The 18,696-nt window shown below is 39.7% G+C and overlaps 1 protein-coding gene across 5 annotated transcripts in view; it reads left to right on the top strand.

The window, feature by feature from the left end:
* hdac7a (histone deacetylase 7a) overlaps nucleotides 1-18,696 on the top strand; it is a 61,465-nt gene that overhangs the window by 35,755 nt on the left and 7,014 nt on the right. For all 5 annotated transcript variants that reach the window (XM_026331966.1, XM_026331964.1, XM_026331963.1 and 2 more), the window contains 19 exons: nucleotides 5,942-6,132; nucleotides 6,316-6,406; nucleotides 7,139-7,259; nucleotides 7,455-7,555; nucleotides 7,753-7,875; nucleotides 8,006-8,115; nucleotides 8,827-8,928; nucleotides 9,516-9,687; nucleotides 10,078-10,283; nucleotides 10,757-10,960; nucleotides 11,697-11,928; nucleotides 12,221-12,354; nucleotides 13,016-13,136; nucleotides 13,415-13,464; nucleotides 14,098-14,205; nucleotides 14,962-15,017; nucleotides 15,258-15,345; nucleotides 15,481-15,600; nucleotides 15,684-15,781. In XM_026331966.1, coding sequence (XP_026187751.1) covers nucleotides 5,986-6,132; nucleotides 6,316-6,406; nucleotides 7,139-7,259; nucleotides 7,455-7,555; nucleotides 7,753-7,875; nucleotides 8,006-8,115; nucleotides 8,827-8,928; nucleotides 9,516-9,687; nucleotides 10,078-10,283; nucleotides 10,757-10,960; nucleotides 11,697-11,928; nucleotides 12,221-12,354; nucleotides 13,016-13,136; nucleotides 13,415-13,464; nucleotides 14,098-14,205; nucleotides 14,962-15,017; nucleotides 15,258-15,345; nucleotides 15,481-15,600; nucleotides 15,684-15,781 — 2,384 coding nt within the window. In that variant the 5' untranslated portion in view covers nucleotides 5,942-5,985. The remainder of the gene's footprint in view (nucleotides 1-5,941; nucleotides 6,133-6,315; nucleotides 6,407-7,138; nucleotides 7,260-7,454; nucleotides 7,556-7,752; nucleotides 7,876-8,005; nucleotides 8,116-8,826; nucleotides 8,929-9,515; nucleotides 9,688-10,077; nucleotides 10,284-10,756; nucleotides 10,961-11,696; nucleotides 11,929-12,220; nucleotides 12,355-13,015; nucleotides 13,137-13,414; nucleotides 13,465-14,097; nucleotides 14,206-14,961; nucleotides 15,018-15,257; nucleotides 15,346-15,480; nucleotides 15,601-15,683; nucleotides 15,782-18,696) is intronic.

Raw genomic sequence — 18,696 nt, 5'->3', positions numbered from 1 at the left:
TCGCTGATTCTTCGAAACAGTGCAATATCCTCACACGCATATTATAATAACAGCCTGTGGAGAAACTGAGACTGAAGGAGCCAAGACAATTCTTGGCTTTCTCAGCAATATCTAGTCTTTCTTCTCACACCTTCTTACCTGTATCCCTCTATATTCTTGTAAGGCTTGCTTTAATCTGCTCTTCCTCTGGTTGCCTCTTTCTCAAACATCTGACTCAGTTTATGCCCCCCTTCCCTTTAATGGGCTTATATTTGCATCAAAGTTTTTTTAAAATTTTTTCTTTGCATTAACAACGCCACAGAAACCTGCAGGTAATGACACTTTTATCTTCTGAAAGTAGCTGTTGCCTCCTTAAAGGTGTAGTGTGATTTAGACACACAGTACAGTCAAAACAGAGGAAGGCGTTGTAGCTATATTTGGACGTGTGACAAGAAACAAAAGTGGTGGTGCCTGCTGTCAGTTGGTTGTTGACTTAGTGCAGCTTAAGAGTCTGTCACTAATGGCGCTGTGCTGGCTGTCAGCTCTTCTCCAGGGTGCAGAGAGGATTAGACTTATCTGCAGATTGTTAAAGATTGTTGACCAACTTGCCTCTGTGGTCCTTTGACTTTCTTCCCCTTGTTTTCTCCTTGGTGTGTCACTTTGTCCACTTCACGAGAGATTATAGAGGGGAGGGGAGGGAAGATAGAGGAAATAGAGAGAGGAAGGATGAGAGTAAGGACTTTAAATTCTGGTCTTACCGGTAAAACCGGTCATGACTAATCAGGGCACATATTCTGAATAAAAGAACAGAAAAGGGAGGAATCACTATGAAAATGTCAGACTATAGGATGGACTATCTCTCTGTGTTAGTCACACACGTGTGTATGTACAAGTACATTATGTCTTTATGGAGAACATGTGTCTTATCTACCTAATCAGCACATTCCCAACGGTCTCTATAACCAGACAGGACATATTGTACTGCATCGTTGGTGATTTCCATAATGACACACTGACAAGCCCACACATAGTTACACAGAAACACCCATATCTTAGTCTTTCTATACTTGTGAAGACAGTTAGTGATATAATGCGTTCCCTAGTCCTTTACCTTAACTATCACAACGACTGTAACTACCCTAATCCTAACACTATGTTAAACCTACTTTAACTTGGGAGTTGTGAGGACCTGCTAAAACATGTTCACAAAACCATAGACACACACACACACACACACACACACACACACATACATACACACAAACAGAACAGTTGTATTGATCAAACAATATCCCAGAGTTCCTGCAGCTTGTGGACCCACCTCTACCAAAAACCTTAGTTGCTTGAAAACATTTGAAACTACTGTGTATATTGGTTGATGTATAGTGTAGCGCTGTTGTTTGACTTTCTTGTAGGCTCTCTAAAGGCAAACATATATGTCATATTCCCACATGGACCTGTTCCTTAAATGAATGCAAGCTTTGTGTTATTGTAGTAGATGCCCTCCCGGTTCTATTTGCACAGAAAAAAAATGTGCTTTTTAAATTGAGTCAATACAGAACCATAACTACAAGATGAAGATATGTTATCCTTCTCTAAGCATGAGATGAAGAAGTAATGAACTGTACCATAATATCAATGTTAAAGAGAACTTTCATATTGCTTGCAGAGACCCAGGAGAGAGACTGTAGAGGGATTACAGTAAATGTGGTGGTGGTGCAGTGGTCCAGAAACTAAACCACTACTTAGTTTATAGTCTTAAACTCACACTGGCTACATAGGGACAGTGTTATTGTCAGTTATTTTGCAGTTCTAAAGGATAGAAATATCTCTAGGCTGGATAGGGTTTTTTAAAGGATTATTCTAAAGTGTTACTATATCAGAATCAGTTTTATAGCCAAGTATGTTGGACACAAGGAAGTCAATGAATTCAATGAATGGATGAATTGGTTCATCAGAGTGATGGCATCATATCATATCTATTGGTGTGAGCTAAACAGGACAATGTCTTTAATACAATAGTCACTGGATATACAGACAAAGTGAGTCAGTCAATAAAAGGCACTTTATCATGTTATCCAGTGACAATTGACCAATTCATAGTGTAGCCTAACATCAAGCCTCCTCCATGTGTGTGTATGTGTGTGTCCTCCATGCCATTCTCACTTCTTATATTTAGTATTCTACATGTAAAATTGAAATTTTAAGTTATTGTAATCCATTTAGTTTTTTCTATCTCTTTCATTTACATCTTCTCATTTTGATTTTAGCAATTACTGGAAACTGGAGGTGACATCACTGGAATACTCTACACATTTGTGTGCATGCGTGTGATTTTCCCTGTAGAAACAAAAGGCCCTGTGTAGGTAAATGTTGGACCAATGTGTGTTTTTCTATTTATAACCCATGGGAGGCAGGGAAGGAGAGACACTGGTGTTCCTGACTGTGTGTCTGTGTGTGTCTGTGTGTGTCTGTGTGTGTCTGTGTGTGTCTGTGTGTGTCTGTGTGTGTCTGTGTGTGTGTGTGTGTGTGTGTGTGTGTGTGTGTGTGTGTGTGTGTGTGTGTGTGTGCAAGTGTGTGTTATTGTACAGCCTTTGTTTCCTTGTATAAGCATGCTCTCCTTTCCTTTTCCTCAGAATAATAGGCTTGTTATTCCTTACTGTCATTACAGAGAATATGGGTGCATAGCTGTGGGTGTGGGTGTGTGTACGTCTGTCTTTGTGAGAATCTTAGAGCAGAATTCTGTCAGAATGACAACATTGCTTTAGTGTTGAGGGTAGAGTCAGGTTTGGGTTAGGGTAAGGGTTGAGGTTAAGCATGCAGTTGAGGTAGTTAAGCTCATGGTTATTGTCCTCACCATGAATAAATTTAAGTGTGTGCGTGTGTGTGTGTGTGTGTGTGCGTGTGTGTGCGCGCGTGCGCATGTGCGTGCGCATGTGCGTGCGTTTGCCAAGGGATTTCTGTTATTCCAGCCATGGTAGGCATTCAGACTGTCTCTTTGCATCCATGCCTCCTAATATGGAGGGAGAGTGCTGACATACACACATGCATAAACACTGCTGTGTCACATTAACCCAAACAGTGATGCTAGGGAGACCACAGTAACTCCAGGTCACTGTGTGTGTATGTGCATATGAACATGTCTTTCTATGGTTATGTGAACAAACTCTAGCTTGGTAGCATTGTTGTAATATTTTGGCCAGTTGTCACAACTTAAAAGTGCTAATTAATAAATAATAATAATAATACATTTTATTTCATGGCGCCTTTCAAAGTCTCAAGGTCACCTTACAGATAGAAAAGGAAGCATACAGCATGATATACATAGAGTGCATTAAAACAACAGTAACAAGAATACATAAACGGCGGGAGAGAATGTAAAGGCAAAAGCGTGGATTATCTAGGAAGTGGGCGAAGTACAGTACAAGTAAATTGAAATACAGAAACCCAGATGACAGAACAACAAATATGAAACAGTATGAGACAATATGAAATAGGCAGAGGGTGGTAGGACATCACGGGCTGCTTTGAGAAGTTAAGAGAGTTAGGTGGAAAACGCTATACGGAACAGATACGTTTTGAGTGATGATTTAAAAGTTGATAAGTCCGGAGACGACCGGATGCGATGAGGGAGAATGTTCCAAAGGCGGGGCGCAGTGTGGCTGAAGGATCTAGCGCCCATGGTGGCCAGGCGCACTGTAGGGGTGCAGAGGAGAGTGGAACTGGAGGAACGGAGAGGACGAGGCGGAGAATAGATATGAAGTAGTTCAGTGATGTATGGTGGGGCAATAGAGTGGAGGGCTTTGTAGGTGAGAAGGAGGATTTTATAGTTTATACGGAAGGACACAGGGAGCCAGTGAAGTTGTTTAAGGACAGGGGTGATATGATGTGAGGATGGAGTTCTGGTGATGATTCGGGCAGCAGAGTTCTGGACAAGTTGAAGTTTGCGAAGTGATTTGAGAGGTAGACCAGTGAGGAGTGAGTTACAGTAATCCAAACGAGAGGTGACAAAGGCGTTAATGAGTATTGTCTGTATATAATTGAGTAAGTTGTTTTGGTTAAGGGTCTGATAAGCAGCTATGGGATGTTATGTCAATGATAATAATAAAGAGAAACTGAGAGGAACATGTTATGAGATTGCATGTTTTCACAGCAATACCTCAAATGAGTGTACTCCCAACTATAGAAAGGCAAAGGTGTGTGGGTGTGTGTGTGTGTGCGCACATGCACATCTGCTTGTAAAAACAAAACCAATAACATGTACATCTATTTTTTTTTTGTTCTATCCCCTCTCACCCATTTCCAGTGGTGCTGTTGGCATCAGGCCAAGCCTGTCTATGAGTGACATTTACTTTACACACTCCAGCCTGACATCTGAGCACCAGGCGCAACAGCACAGAGATGATGTCACGCCAAGTTATTTCAAGGCTTGCTCTGTGTGTGTGTGTGTCTTGGTTTAAGTGTCAAGGCAGGTTTGTGCAATAGGTGTTTGCTCAAGCCTGTCTTGTGTGTGCAGCTGTGTATGAGTGTGCCACATGTGAATGCCTGTAAATGTCTTGACAATATGTGTATGTGTACTGTTTTTTTATGAAGGTTTGTGGGGTTGAATACATGTGTGCTGTGTATCTGCATGTGAATGTGTGTCACTTGCTGTATTTTTATCCGTGTGTGTAGAATACATGCTTCTATATGTGTGTACAGCTGTGTTTCTGTGTTACTGAGGCAGTTTGCATTTTTTGTGCATATGTGTGCTGGCAGACAAACATGTGTGTATGGGTCTCACAGACAGAGTGCACCCCCATCCTATTCCCAAGCTGTTCCCTTCCTGGATCCTGTTTTTAGCTCTGGATGAGGCAATCTTTCCCATTGACTCAGCCATGCAATGCAAATAGCCCTAAAATCCTGCATAGAGCATGGAAATGCATGTGCATGTGTGTGTGACTTTGTAAGAGACACACACACACACACACACACACACACACACACACACACACACAAAGTGGCAGCCTGAGTTTAGGTGGAACACACAAGGAAAACTGTGATGGAACTGTGTCTGTATTGTACTAGTTCAGATATTAGCCAAGAGGTACCTTTGAAGTTGACATAGACACACTATTATTTCCTTTATTCTGACCTATTTTCATTATTTGACCTCTTTTTGTATGAAAACCCCATTTGCTGCCCAGTGAATATTCTCGCTGTTTGCTTTCAGTGTTTTTTTAGTTATTACTGTGCAGTATGGGGTGTACTATGCAGGGAGTATGGGGTCCAGTATTCTTTGTGGACATTTGTTTGAGTCTTTGCTATAGAACATACATTTCAGGTTGCCCCCATTATTAGCAGCATTATAAGAAACACACTAACAAACAGCTGTACTATAGGCAGCTGTAATAAATAGGTTCTCTGCCACACTGAAAGGTCTGCTGTTGTGAGGCCCTGATTTTATAGTTAGTTATTTCTGGGCTCTCTTTCCCAAAGCACTGGGAATGTTATGGTGTACAGTTAGTTGACTTAGTGTTTAGAGATAATATCACTTTAGTGAAGGAGAGTTGAAGGATAAATGTATGAATCAACCTTAATGTTTTTTTATGGCTGTGTTTATACTTTTGGTCAAACTTAGATCCAAATTGACACTGTAGTTTTCTGCCCATGTTTTAAGCCAAAATACAATTGACTTTTCTGCTACTTGGCGAACTTTACTTACAATAATTTCACCAAAGTTAAAGGACGGTCCTAGGTCCTGTTAGCTTTTCCCCACTACAGCTGTTTTGAAGCTGCAAAGTATGCGTTATATGAAACCAAAATATTTCTCCAAACAGTAGTTCATTTTGCCACAGTTTACATGTGCTCATTGTTTTTCAGGTAGGGCTTACCACATAATGCTAAATGAATCAGCTGATCTCAGGGGGATAAAGCAAATTGACGCCTCTCTCTTCTTCCCCTCACCTTTTTCTTTTCCCAGATTCCTCTGTGGCAGTGCCAGTGGTGTGTGCGGCCTTGTTTCCCATGGACCTCAGGATGGGAGAGAGGGGGTTGCGCCCTGGTTCTGACACGGCGCTCCTCACCCCGCTGCACCCGCCGTTACTCCTCACTCCATTCTCCTCTCAGCCTTGCACGTCCTTCTCCCAACAGCAAATACACCAACAAATCAGGGTAAAAATAATAAAACATAAAAATGTGTTTGTGCAAAATAAATTACAGTATTAAAAGTTTGACAGACTTAGACTGTCTACTTTAAAAGTATTGTACGCTGTAATCTCTTCAATGTATGTTATTCTTACGTAACAAATTTGCTTTATATATGTCACTGTAATAAAAATGTGTGTGGGTGTTTAGTTTAATATGGAGCAGAGGAGGCAGGAGCAGGAGCATCACAAGAAGCAGCAGGAGTTGCAGCAGCTAAAACACAAAGACAAGAGTCAACAGAGTGAGTCCATTTACACACACATTCCCAGTCATTAAACATCAAATACACTGACACGTTACTGCAACTTTCACTTTACATTTGAAGTAGTTTTTTTTAACTGTCCTTTGTATGATTCTATTTCCACATCTTAAAATAATTATGACCCAGAGTGCTATTCATGGCCAGAGTGGAAAGTCCCTGTGAGAAATCTTATTCCTCTTTATTGAACACTGTCATTGCCCTTTTAAAACTGTTTGCTTTGAATTGAGAGCTAAGTATAACCCAACAAGCAGAGCTATAACAGCAGAGTTAAATATAGCATTTAGGTCTGTGCACATAAAGTCACTGTGTCAATATTGACTTGATCACTCCTAGCACCTCCCATCAACCTAGTGTGCACACATTTGCACACACACATACATACAAATATCAGTGAGCATACTCTTACGACTAGTAGTCTTGCTCTGGATAACACAAATATACCTCCACACTATACCAGCAACTGTATAGTGTGTGCACTGTAGTGCTATGGCAACCATCTATGGCATATATGTATTTGCCAAAATTGCTTGCAGTATTTTTGAGTTGTCTTTGTCATATATTTCAGTATTTGTGATGAATACTACACCTGCACAGATATGCCACACAGGCTGATTGTGGCTGTGTGCCTTTCCTTTTTCCTTGTTTTACCATCAAGCAGGTGTTGAGTCTTTTTATGTCTTGTGAATGACAGTTTGTGTTATTGATTGACAGGCGCAGTAGCCAGTTCCCTGGTGAAACAGAAACTCCAGGAGGTGATTCTCAAGAAGCGGAAACAGGCAGCACTAGAAAGAACTAACTCCAACACTCTGACTCCGGCTCCTGTAGCATACAGGTGACACAAAAAACATCCATAGAGCACAAAAGGAAACTATTACGCTGCACTACGCATCATGAACACGTTAATTATAGGATATACCAAAATATACTAGACATTAATAATTCTCTAAATAACGTTTGAATCCTTGTCACAGATGGCCTGATTATTTACTTCACTGATTGTATTTCTGTTTGTGTTATGATTTTATAGGAAGCTGGGTCCAGACCCAAGTGTATCCTCCCAGCCTCTGCTCTCATCTCCACCGCAGCCTTCCTCTGATGGTTCAGAAGGGACGCCATTACGCAGAGCAGGTAAAATATCTGCCACTCACTCACACCCAGGTTAAAAAAGTATCATTTAATTTAATCTCAGGATACTTACAATAAAATTATGAAATAAGTATGAAGGGACATATTGTATGTCATGTTATGAATCATTGTTCATGGTTTTTAGACCTTTCTCAGATAATGACATTAAGAAACATTTCCCAAATGTTCAATTTGTAAAGCATCAGAGCCAAATCTGAAGGTGAAACACAAACTGAAGAAACACCTGAACACCCGCAAGAGCCCACTTACCCGCAAAGAGAGTGCCCCACCCACTGTCAAACACAGAGTACCTGACACACTGGGTAACAAACTACACTCACACATGCATAAACATGAATATAGCTGCTAATCAATTATTGTTTTAATGTGAAGGTTTTAATCTAACTATAAATCTATTTGAAATTCAACCACTGCCTCTCTCTTTCTCTCCAGACTCATCCCCAAGCAGCAGTAGCACTCCAGTCTCTGGCTGTAGTTCTCCTAATGACAGTCTGCCCCATGAGAATGGGCTGCTGCCATCTGCTGGCGGCCTCTCGCATGAGGTGTGTTGAAGGCACACACACATACGTTCTGTTGTCCTTTTAGAATATTAATAAACTGAATATAACTAAAACATAAGTTAATAAAGGCTTTGCTAAAATACTATTATTAAACTGCTTTTTTCCTGAAGTGAAAAACTTAAACTGGTTTATGATAAATCATGAGGAATAAATGAAGATGAGTAGACAGAGAGAAAATATGGCTGGCAAGAGATAGGAAGAAATATGTTGTTTTGCCATTCAGACAGGTTCTTAGTGATGGAAAAACATGATATGTCGGTGTTTCATGTACATGAGCTGTGCTGAGGCGCCCAGTAATAACATGTTTAAAGCAATGAGACGATGTATGGGAGCACTGAGTGTTTGACAGCTGTTTATACATAATGAATTTAATCACAGAAAGCCAGAACAGAGCAGCCACTGTCACACCTGCTGTAAATGACTCATCACAGCTCAGCATAAAACACTGGCTAAGGATTAATTTGACTACACTGTTCTTGATGACTATAGATTTGCATTTTGTAAATGCTGACATTTGGACACTGCAGCAGCAAATATTAGGAATTTATAGCTAATACTAATTCAGCACATACTATATATCTTTAAGTGATTATAAGGTGTCATTGTTATGGATTTCTGTTATCTCTTAAAAAAAAAAAAAAAAGAACACAAAACACATTATTTTGGAATACTAACTATTTTTCAAACTTCCAGGCCCAGAAGCTGCTGCTCAGAGATGGCACTCTAGCTAACTTCACCATCCAGAGTCCCTCCACACTGCCCACTATCACGCTGGGACTACCGGCCAACACCAGGGTAAGCACTGAACTGCAGCAAATGTCTCTAATATTAAGTCATTAATTCCTAACTCAAACAAGTAAGAACATATTCGGTTCTTGCAAATGCTGTTTTGACCAAACTGATGCAGTGATTTGCTTGTTAAAGACACATTTTAAAAATATTCTTATATATTTTGTAAAGTGATCTATCTCTAGTCACAGAACAAGTTTTAAAGCGTTAGTGCTAGATGGGTTGGAATGCAGTACAGTACAGTACAGTACAGTGTAAATCACAGGAATATCTCAAGGTAATAAATAAAAGAATAAAAAATCACCCTAATATCCTGTTTTTTCCTGATGAGCATCAGTATAAGGAAAGCTAGATGCTTTTAAAATGCTTCACTATGACACAGATTTGGTTTTACAGTGCCCTATATTGAAATGTAAAAGGCTTGAGAGATACCTTGTCACATCAGCTGGATAAATAGAGTGTGTCCCCAGAACTGTCTTTCTTTCAACACCCTTGATTATATTCATCATACACTCTGCTGTGATGGCTCAGTAATTAAGCTGTGATAGAATATCAGATAGCATGGAGCCATGAAGCTTTTTATCTGTGTGTAGGCTGAAGGAGAGCTGCCCTCTCTGAAGGTCAGCCGGGTCCCTGTGGTTACAGCCGGGGGCTCGCCAGTCTTCCTCCCCATGAGCAGAGAAGACCAGGCTGGGCAGCTAAACCCTCACCTGCCTGTCATCATCCTAGAACCCTCTGGACTGGTACACACGCCGCTACTCACTGGTGAGACACACACACCAACACAGTCTGAAAGGTTAGAGCACCACCTAATGGTTACATTTAGAATCATTTTAGCCAGGCAACTAAATTACTTGAGAATTTTATACAATATTCGGGCTTGATAGTTTATTACATATTAATCCATATTTTCTTCCATTTAAGTGGCTTTACTATTTTCTCAAAGCAGCAAATAAAATAGCATCTTACATGTGATATGGAATTAGAAGTAAACAGCAGTGCAAGACAAAAGATGTATTAAAATAAAACATTTTCAGTGAATTTACAAAGCGCTTAGGGACATTTTTGCTTTGTACTAGTGTATATACATGTTTGACTCTGCTCACAAAAACAGATAATATTTTCTGCTCCTTTTTCTCCTCTACCACTCACCAGTTCCAGGCCTAGAGTCTGTCCCACTACAGTTTGCCTCCCAGTTAGACCATCTGCCTTCGGGAGGTGCCCAGCATCACAAGCCCCTGAGCAGAACACGCTCTGAACCCCTTCCCCAAAGCCCCAGGACCCTTCATACACATTTCCTCCAACAACAGCACAACACACAACTGCTAGAGAGGCTCAAACAGCAGACTCACCTGGGCAAGGTATATATAAAATGTATTTATAAATATTATTTTCAAAAACATTTGTCTTGTATTTTGACCTCATATGTGAATGTACTTGACCTGCAGTTAAAATAGTGGAATCACATAATCGCTGCCTTAGTCCACACAGGCATCAGGTCCAATTGCAATTTACTGCCTGTAAACTTTTTTAATTTAATTAACATGGTAGTGAATTTATTGGTGCTGTTTGCCTTAGCATGTATTGGATTTTAGGAGATTATCATTTAATTCAGAGGTTTTCAAACAGTGAGGCTATAGGAGTCTGCCATCTTGGTTATCTGGCACAGGAATTTTAGAGATAAAGGTCGGCATTTCACATTTCACTGTTCTACGTGAAAATCGTCTTTACACAACATTAGCACCGCATCAGTACACATGCTTGCTTTGTTTTCTCCAGAAGTACTGCATGTGTATTCGTGCTAACTTAAATGCATATGTATATGCACATGCAGCTAATGTCTAAGTCCAGTGAGAAGCCCAGACTACATCAGATCCCCTCTGAAGATATGGACTCAGAGGATGGTGGGGGGACATCACCCACAGAGCCAACCTATCAGAGCAGGGTGAGGGCAGAGTCACTGAGGGAGGTGGAACCCACTGCATCCAAGAGCCACGAAGAGCAAATTAACCTGCAACACGCGCTCATACTCAACCAGGTATGAAACCATAGTATACTTCCACACAAGATACTGTATAAGCATGCCGAGACTTGGAACGTGCTTTTCATTCCACTGTCCTGTAGATGGCAATGTAATGCTTGGTTAACTTTAGCATCCATTCTATGGTTTTGCCTGACAAATAGTCATTACATTGAAGTGGCTATTTCATGCTTTTTCAATTATCAAGAATAAATTAATAAGTGGCATGTTATAATGACAGAAATTGTCAGTCACAGATGAAACTAGTAAACATAGTTTGGAGTTAGGAAGTGCTACAAGTTCCAACTAGAAGAAGAATTGACAAAAAATTCAGATCAGTTTTGTGCTAAAGAAACGTTTCCATCACTAAGTGATTAAGGGGCAAAGGATATGAATGGATCAGAGATCAGATTAAAAAAATTCCATATTCAAAGCAGTATTGCTGTTGATTATATTGGCCGGGTCAGATGAGACAAATAAAATAATTTTACTGATATAAAACTGGAGGAAGTTCTGTGACATGAAAGACTTAATGTCAGCTTAGAATACAAATCACCTACAAGCAGGTTTTATAGGGTTGAACAGCTGCATGTGTAGCAACATAACTGAATATTAAGATCTCATATGTTTACCAGTACTTGGTAGTATAGAGTCTGACCTTGACCTTGATGCCTTCTACAGTTTCTGTTCTGCACTTTCCTCTCGATCATATCTTAGAATGTGTTTCTGATTTACACCTCCACTTTTTCTCAAGTCATTACTATGGGAACAGCAGAAACAGCTGCAGCAGTTACATCGACAGATGGAGACCCTGGCAGTACCCATATTACGCAGCAGCAGCAGTAGTGGGGTTGGTAGTGGGCTAGGTATCCATCGCCCCCTATCACGTACACAATCATCCCCAGCCTCCACCTCTCTCGCTCTGCCTGAGAAACCTCTTAGTTTGGCGACACAGGATACCAGCAGCAAACCACGCTTCACCACCGGTGAGTCAGACATGCTTATATAGTATTATAATAGGTATGTTTCAAATACAGGCTGCCCACCAGTGACTAAAGATACCGAATATACAATAACCATAACATTCAAATGACTTTGCCTGTCTCTGTCTCTTATTTCCAGTCATGTCTGTACTAAACCTGTCTAAGAAAGTCATACAATGATATGATTCAGGGTATTGTTCACTGTTTGTACTCCACGAAGATGATGGTCTTTCCAAGAAATCATTTTAGAACACGATGGTGACAGATTTTTAAGCTTGTTCCTGTGTGTATGCAGGCCTGGTGTATGATTCTCAGATGCTGAAGCACCAGTGTACATGTGGAGACAACAGCAGCCACCCAGAGCATGCTGGGAGGATACAGAGCATCTGGTCCAGACTACAAGAGAGAGGCCTCAGGGGGCAGTGTGAGGTATGGCATGACTTGTGCACACACATACACGTGTCTTATTGTAGTTACGAAGACTCTCACTGATATGATGCAATGCAGCCATCACAACTAAATGTCTAACTATAACCTACATCCAATTCTAACCTTACCTTAACCATAAAACCAAGTCTTGACACCCAAACATCCCTTTGAAGTTGCAAAATGTCTTCATAATACCAAAATCTGCTCACAGTGATGGTATTAAATGAAGTTTTGTCCACAAACTATAAAAAGATATGCACACTTTCATAGTGATTAGGTTAGTCAGTTATGAGTATGCTTTTTTTAGCCTTTTTTAGTCACTGTTATTTTTGTTTGTGTTTACATTTAATCTGAATGATCAGAATTTGAATACATATTATTTAAATCACTTTATATATTACCTATTAAAAGCTGATATTATTTGTGTATGTGAAAATAGGATGTGTTGAAAGGTACATGAGATTCTGTTGGAGCAGAATCAGATTTTCTGTCTGTAAAGCATTATTATTCATTGTATATTATATAGTATCCATGTCTTTATGATCCATTATGTATGTCATGTTCTTACCCCTCAAAATGAGCCCATACTTGTGTATCGTCATTTTTTGCAGCATGAAAGTATTCAAGATGAAAAAGTAAAATGACAGTTTTGTGTCTATAGAGCATTCGAGGTCGTAAAGCCACTCTAGAGGAGCTGCAGTCAGTCCACACAGAGCGCCATGTGTTGCTCTATGGTACCAACCCACTCAACAGACTGAAACTGGACAACCGCAAACTTGCTGGTATGCTTCAAATCAGGCTTCAGACCTCAAAGTACTATTGTTGTTATGTAATTAAAAATAAATCTTTACTCTGTGGACCAAATGTGATTGGGAATATCAAAATAAAACCTACATAATAGGTTTTCGTTCTGTAACATCTGACAAAAATTGTTCGTATTAAACTATATTAATTAAGTTTAACTGACTATAATGCCACATAGGTATGCAAGGGGGTTATGCTCCTGATTTAATGTGTTATTGAATGTATAAATATAATTTCTGTGATTATGTGTCCTCAGGAATCCTCTCTCAACGAACGTTTCTGATGTTATCATGCGGCGGAGTTGGGGTAAGAGAAAAAATACACACAGCCTCTTATTTTTGATCAAAAATCTCCAAAGCTCTTAATGATTGCTATACAATACACCACAATCACAGCACTGATGAAAGATGATATTGTTTCAAAGAAGAGCAACACAGACAAGTGAGCAGTAATTACACAAAAGACAGAAAGAAAGACAGGATATTAAAGAGTAAAAGAGAATTGGCTTGGCCACTGCTAACATTTGCCTGACAGTCTGTGTTGGACCATGACAAGTCAGACTAATGAGAACAACATGTCCATGACCAAGGATAAAAGAAATGCCTCAGATTTCATTGTCCAAGCCAGATGGACAGTAATGCCAGTTTGTGGACAAACAGCAGAGAGAAAAAACAGGGTGGAAAGGAAAATTACTAGCAAATATGGATCTGGCCTCAAAATGGCAGAGCAGAAACTGACATTTGTAGTTTTGAAGCAAAGCTGTGCATTGCTCATTCATCCCTAGAGAAAGTTTCACTTTTCTTCTATTGTCCCAGAAGTCCCATTTTAAACATAGTCAGATTTAATCCACAAAACATATTAATTATAGTAATATATGTGTCCTTATATATTTATTTGAAATTGATTGATGAATCAGTTTAATAAGTTTTGTTTTGATAGGTTGATAATGACACCATCTGGAATGAGTCACACACCTCCACAGCATCGCGCATGGCAGCAGGCAGTGTCATTGAACTTGCCTTCAGGGTGGCCAAACGGGAACTGAAGGTGAGAAACTAATCCCAGTGTCAGCACTGAAATAGTGTATAAAATTCAAGCCTGGTTTACACATTCATTATTCCAAAAGACAGCACTCATAATAGATCCATACTTGACTTCATTGATGACTCAGCCACAGAATATGAAAATAGTAATTTGCAAGGCCGTGTCTCTATAAACAAACCAAAGTTACTGTAAAGTAATTCTGGAGTTTGTCTTCACTGCTTTCTTCTTCACTTTGATTTGTTCTTGGACAACTACTAGGAATTAAAAGATGAATGAATTAAATTTCCTCCCAAATTATGGTCAAATTTTTTCTCCTTTCAATAATTAAACATCTATAAAAAAATGTCTAAATATACTGTAATGCAAGAAGCGCTGTCAGAAAAACAGCAAACGCCAAGACCCAATCTGTTCTCAGCAGTACACAAACACTATGCTATTCTGCCATCACTACTCATGTCATGGAGTGTATACTATATATACACTACCATGACACATTGTATTTTGTATCTGAATGAAATGTTTGACTTTGTGCTTCGAGTTTTATTGTCCAAGATATAAAAGTGATAAACACTACTTAGTAAAGTTAAATGAATTGGGTACAGTTTTTAAATGGCAGGTTTCGGATTTTGGCAGCAGGAAAGTCACACCTTAAGCCGCATTTCCATTTATGTGTTGAAATTAGTTATATTCCTATACATTTTAAAACCCTTAAAATAAAGATTGTGAGAACACTGATATATAGTGTTGTCTTCTGCACAGAATGGGTTTGCTGTGGTCAGACCACCAGGGCATCATGCTGACCCCTCCAATCCAATGTAAGTGTTTGGTGCATGTGTGTGTTACCATTTTTTGCTACTGACATGTAATCACTGGCTGACCCATGGACACAGAACCTTTGGAAACTTTTACTGTTTTACTGTGTGAGGTTGTTATATAAATAAAGTTGATATGATTTGAAATAGAATAAACTATAGGAACTTTACTATCTCTTCTTCTGAAATTAGTTACTTTTTTCTTTGTCTCTTGTCACTTAAATCCACTGTCTGCCTCAACAGGGGTTTCTGCTACTTCAATTCAGTGGCCATTGCTGCCAAGCAGCTCCAACAGAAGCTCAGCGTTAGCAAGATCCTAATTGTTGACTGGGTGAGGTGGCTTGTTAACTCTGGCCTCATAAAGTTATTGCTCTATATTTAAATTTACATTGACATATTCCTGTAAAACTTGTAGTATTACTATGTGTAATATTATTGATATGTTTTCCCCTCATTTGGTTGCTAGGATGTTCACCATGGTAATGGCACCCAGGAAATATTCTATAGCGACCCCAGCGTACTCTACATCTCATTGCATCGCTATGACGATGGGAACTTCTTCCCTGGCAGTGGGTCGCCAGCTGAGGTTCGTGACAATCAGGACCCTGTGTAACCCTGCTCCAAGTAATAAGGATGAAATCAATTTTAAAGAATATGTTTGGTTTTTAGGTTGGTTCTGAAGCAGGCGAGGGCTTCAATGTGAATGTAGCATGGACAGGAGGACTGGACCCGCCCATGGGAGATGCTGAATACCTCGCTGCATTCAGGTAGAGCCAACTGCTCCTCTATTTATACACTGCAACACAAGCTTATGAGATAAGAGAAACATAAAGCTAACAACTTTAAAAAAAACTCTATGAAGACTGAGTTTCAGTCAGAGTATCCAGAGCAGTCTCAGTGTTCCTGGGTCTGTGGAATTATATTGCATACTGTAGGTGCTGAGTTGGGTTGATGAATATAGCATATGATTGATATAATTTTCATATTCAAAGCATTCAGTGACACCCTGTGCACGTACTTGGAGTATCTTCATTTCTCTTTTAGCTTAAGATTTTCTCTCACCCACATGATGTGGTACTCTGACAGAACTGCAGAGACACTTTTTATAGACCAGTTCTGAGATTCTGCACCAAAATAAAGGAGAGAGCTTTTTAAGCTGCAAATGTCTGGAAGTGTGAAGGCAATGACCTAAAATCTCTGATCTTCTCTGATCTTTGTGTTGTCATTGTTTCAGCGTGCTTAAGAGTGAGGTCAGTACATAAGGAAAGCAGACAGTTTCTGGCTTTAATTCATATTGTGGATGTGACATCTGGTACATTAGGTAAAAAAACAAAAGTCGTCTACAGTTTTAGTTAGTTTTGTCACCACCTGTCTTCCAGTTCTTATTGATCAGGATAAGGATATTCAGTAGAGCTGTAATCGGACATTTTTTCTCATTTCCTTTACGCTGAACCACAATAAACACACTAAAGTTGATCAGAGGCACGGCTTCACATGGCCTCTGACGTACCTATTGCGTAATTAATAATCCTTGTCATTTGGAGAGCATGTGTTTGGTGCTCCTAGTTTCCAATAGCTTCAGATGCTTTACAGTAAATGGTGTGTGTTTGACAGACTGCAGACTGTTACTTCCTGCTTGTGGCTTGGATACTAGACATTGGTGGGTGTTTGGCACCAATAAAGTTTCAGTAGTGTGGGCTTTTTGGTTGTCTACTGCAGCCAGCACCAAGAAAACTTTTACAGCCACATTATTACTGGAAAGGGGGAACAATGGCAATGTCACAGGCATGGGGGTGGGGGGTTGGGGGTCTGTGCGTAAATACACAAGCATGTATATGTTTATGTTCATGTACTTACTCACATACATAACCCACCCATAAACTGGGTGGGCCACTATTCAGTGGGTTCTTGTCATTACTGTCTTCCTCTCAACACATAAGGTCACTTAAATCCAATGTGGGATTTATGCAGGCAGATTATTGCCCATTGGAGGAGTTGTAGATGCTGAAAAGGAGTGGCCTGTATGATAAAGGAGATGATCTTTCCTTCTCAAGTGTTCTTGAGCAGATTGCTGTTTCCTGCTTTTCTAGGACTGGCAAGACTGTCTTTGATGTTTGCTGATCCAACTGATTATAATGTGGATTCAGACTTGTCCATCACTGTTTGTTCCTTCGTATTGGATCTTAACAGGAAAGATTGTGAGTGCAATGAAGTGGATAGTACTGGCTTCAGAGTTTCATGCTGAGAGACCTCCTTAAAGTTTTGGACATTTACTGCAGGAGTTTCTGTGTTCTCCAAGTAGAGAAAGAGGGAAAAGAGGAGGGGGGGTTGCATTCGTTGACAGCATGATAAAATACAAAGAAATCTTTGTTTTTTATTTTCAAATTTAAAACAAAAGATGTTTTGAAAAGTATTTAATGGCAAAAATGAGTTGAAGCACTCTCGAGGGTCATAAAGTCTAAAAAAAACTGAAAAGGGTGTGCCTCCTCAAGTTTAATGGAAATGACAAACTGATTCAAAGTATAATTTTTATTGCATAATGCCAATTGTATGGCCTAGTATACAGATCTGGACCTAATAAAAGTTCTAAGTAATTCTCTGTTTCTTCCAATCTGCCTGGAGACAGATGGTGAGAGTACAGGACATCAAAACTTTCCAGATAATTGTCTGCACATTTATACAAAATAGTATTAATATTAAAATGTGATGTGAATTTGGACCATTGGCAAAACCTGCCCTGAATGCTATATAAATATTTATTTTTGCTTTTGTTATCTAGTATTGAGTGAGACATACTATCCATCCATCCATTATCTATACCTGCTTATTCCTAACTAGGGTCAAAAGGCAGGGTGAAAGGCAGGGGTCCACCCTGGACAGGTCACCAGTCCATCACAGGGCCACATAGAGACAAACAACCTCACACACTCACACTCACTCCTATGGGCAATTTAGAGTCACCAATCAACCTGACATACATGTTTTTGGACTGTGGGAGGAAACCAGAGTACCTGGAGAAAACCCACACAAGCACGGGGAGAACATGCAGACTCCACACAGAAAGGCCCCTGATGGGTTTCAAACCAGGAACCTTCTTGCTGTGAGTCAATAGTGCTAACCACTAAGCCACCGTGCTGCTCCGTGACACACTAGATGACTGGAAATGTGGACAGGCAGAGAAGGGATGACATGCAATAACAGAGGTGCCCTTGAACAGGACATTTGTAATTACATGGCCAGTGTCTTAGCCAACTAGGCCTCCAGGATGCATAGTAAGCAGTACAGTTTAATTGTATAGACCAGTATCACGAGTCAGTGATATTTATGGAACAAAACATCAACACAAATTCCACTAAGAAGACTAAGAAAAGCCTTAAAACATACGTGAAAAAAATTATATTTGAATTTAACTTTCAGGAAGAGAAATTAATTACATCTTTCTAGAAGATGTTGATGTCGTCTAAAATTAATTGTTTGTCAAAATTAATGTGCAGATCGGAGAATTAGTAACTGCAATGTATTTATTGCATAGCAGGTGATATGTTAAGCTGTTTTGGAGGAAATTTCTGCAGGAAATGACTAATAATCATGATCGACCTGTAGGGTCACATAATCTCTCTTTGGTCTATAATGGGCAGGCGCTTTGCCGTAACAACTCAAAAAGAGCACTTTCCATTCATGT

This window comes from Mastacembelus armatus, chromosome 7 (genome assembly GCF_900324485.2).
Source record: "Mastacembelus armatus chromosome 7, fMasArm1.2, whole genome shotgun sequence".
NCBI classification, from domain to species: domain Eukaryota; kingdom Metazoa; phylum Chordata; class Actinopteri; order Synbranchiformes; family Mastacembelidae; genus Mastacembelus; species Mastacembelus armatus.
The sequence above is the reverse complement of the archived record's forward strand: the minus strand, read 5'-3'. Positions and strand labels throughout refer to the sequence as shown.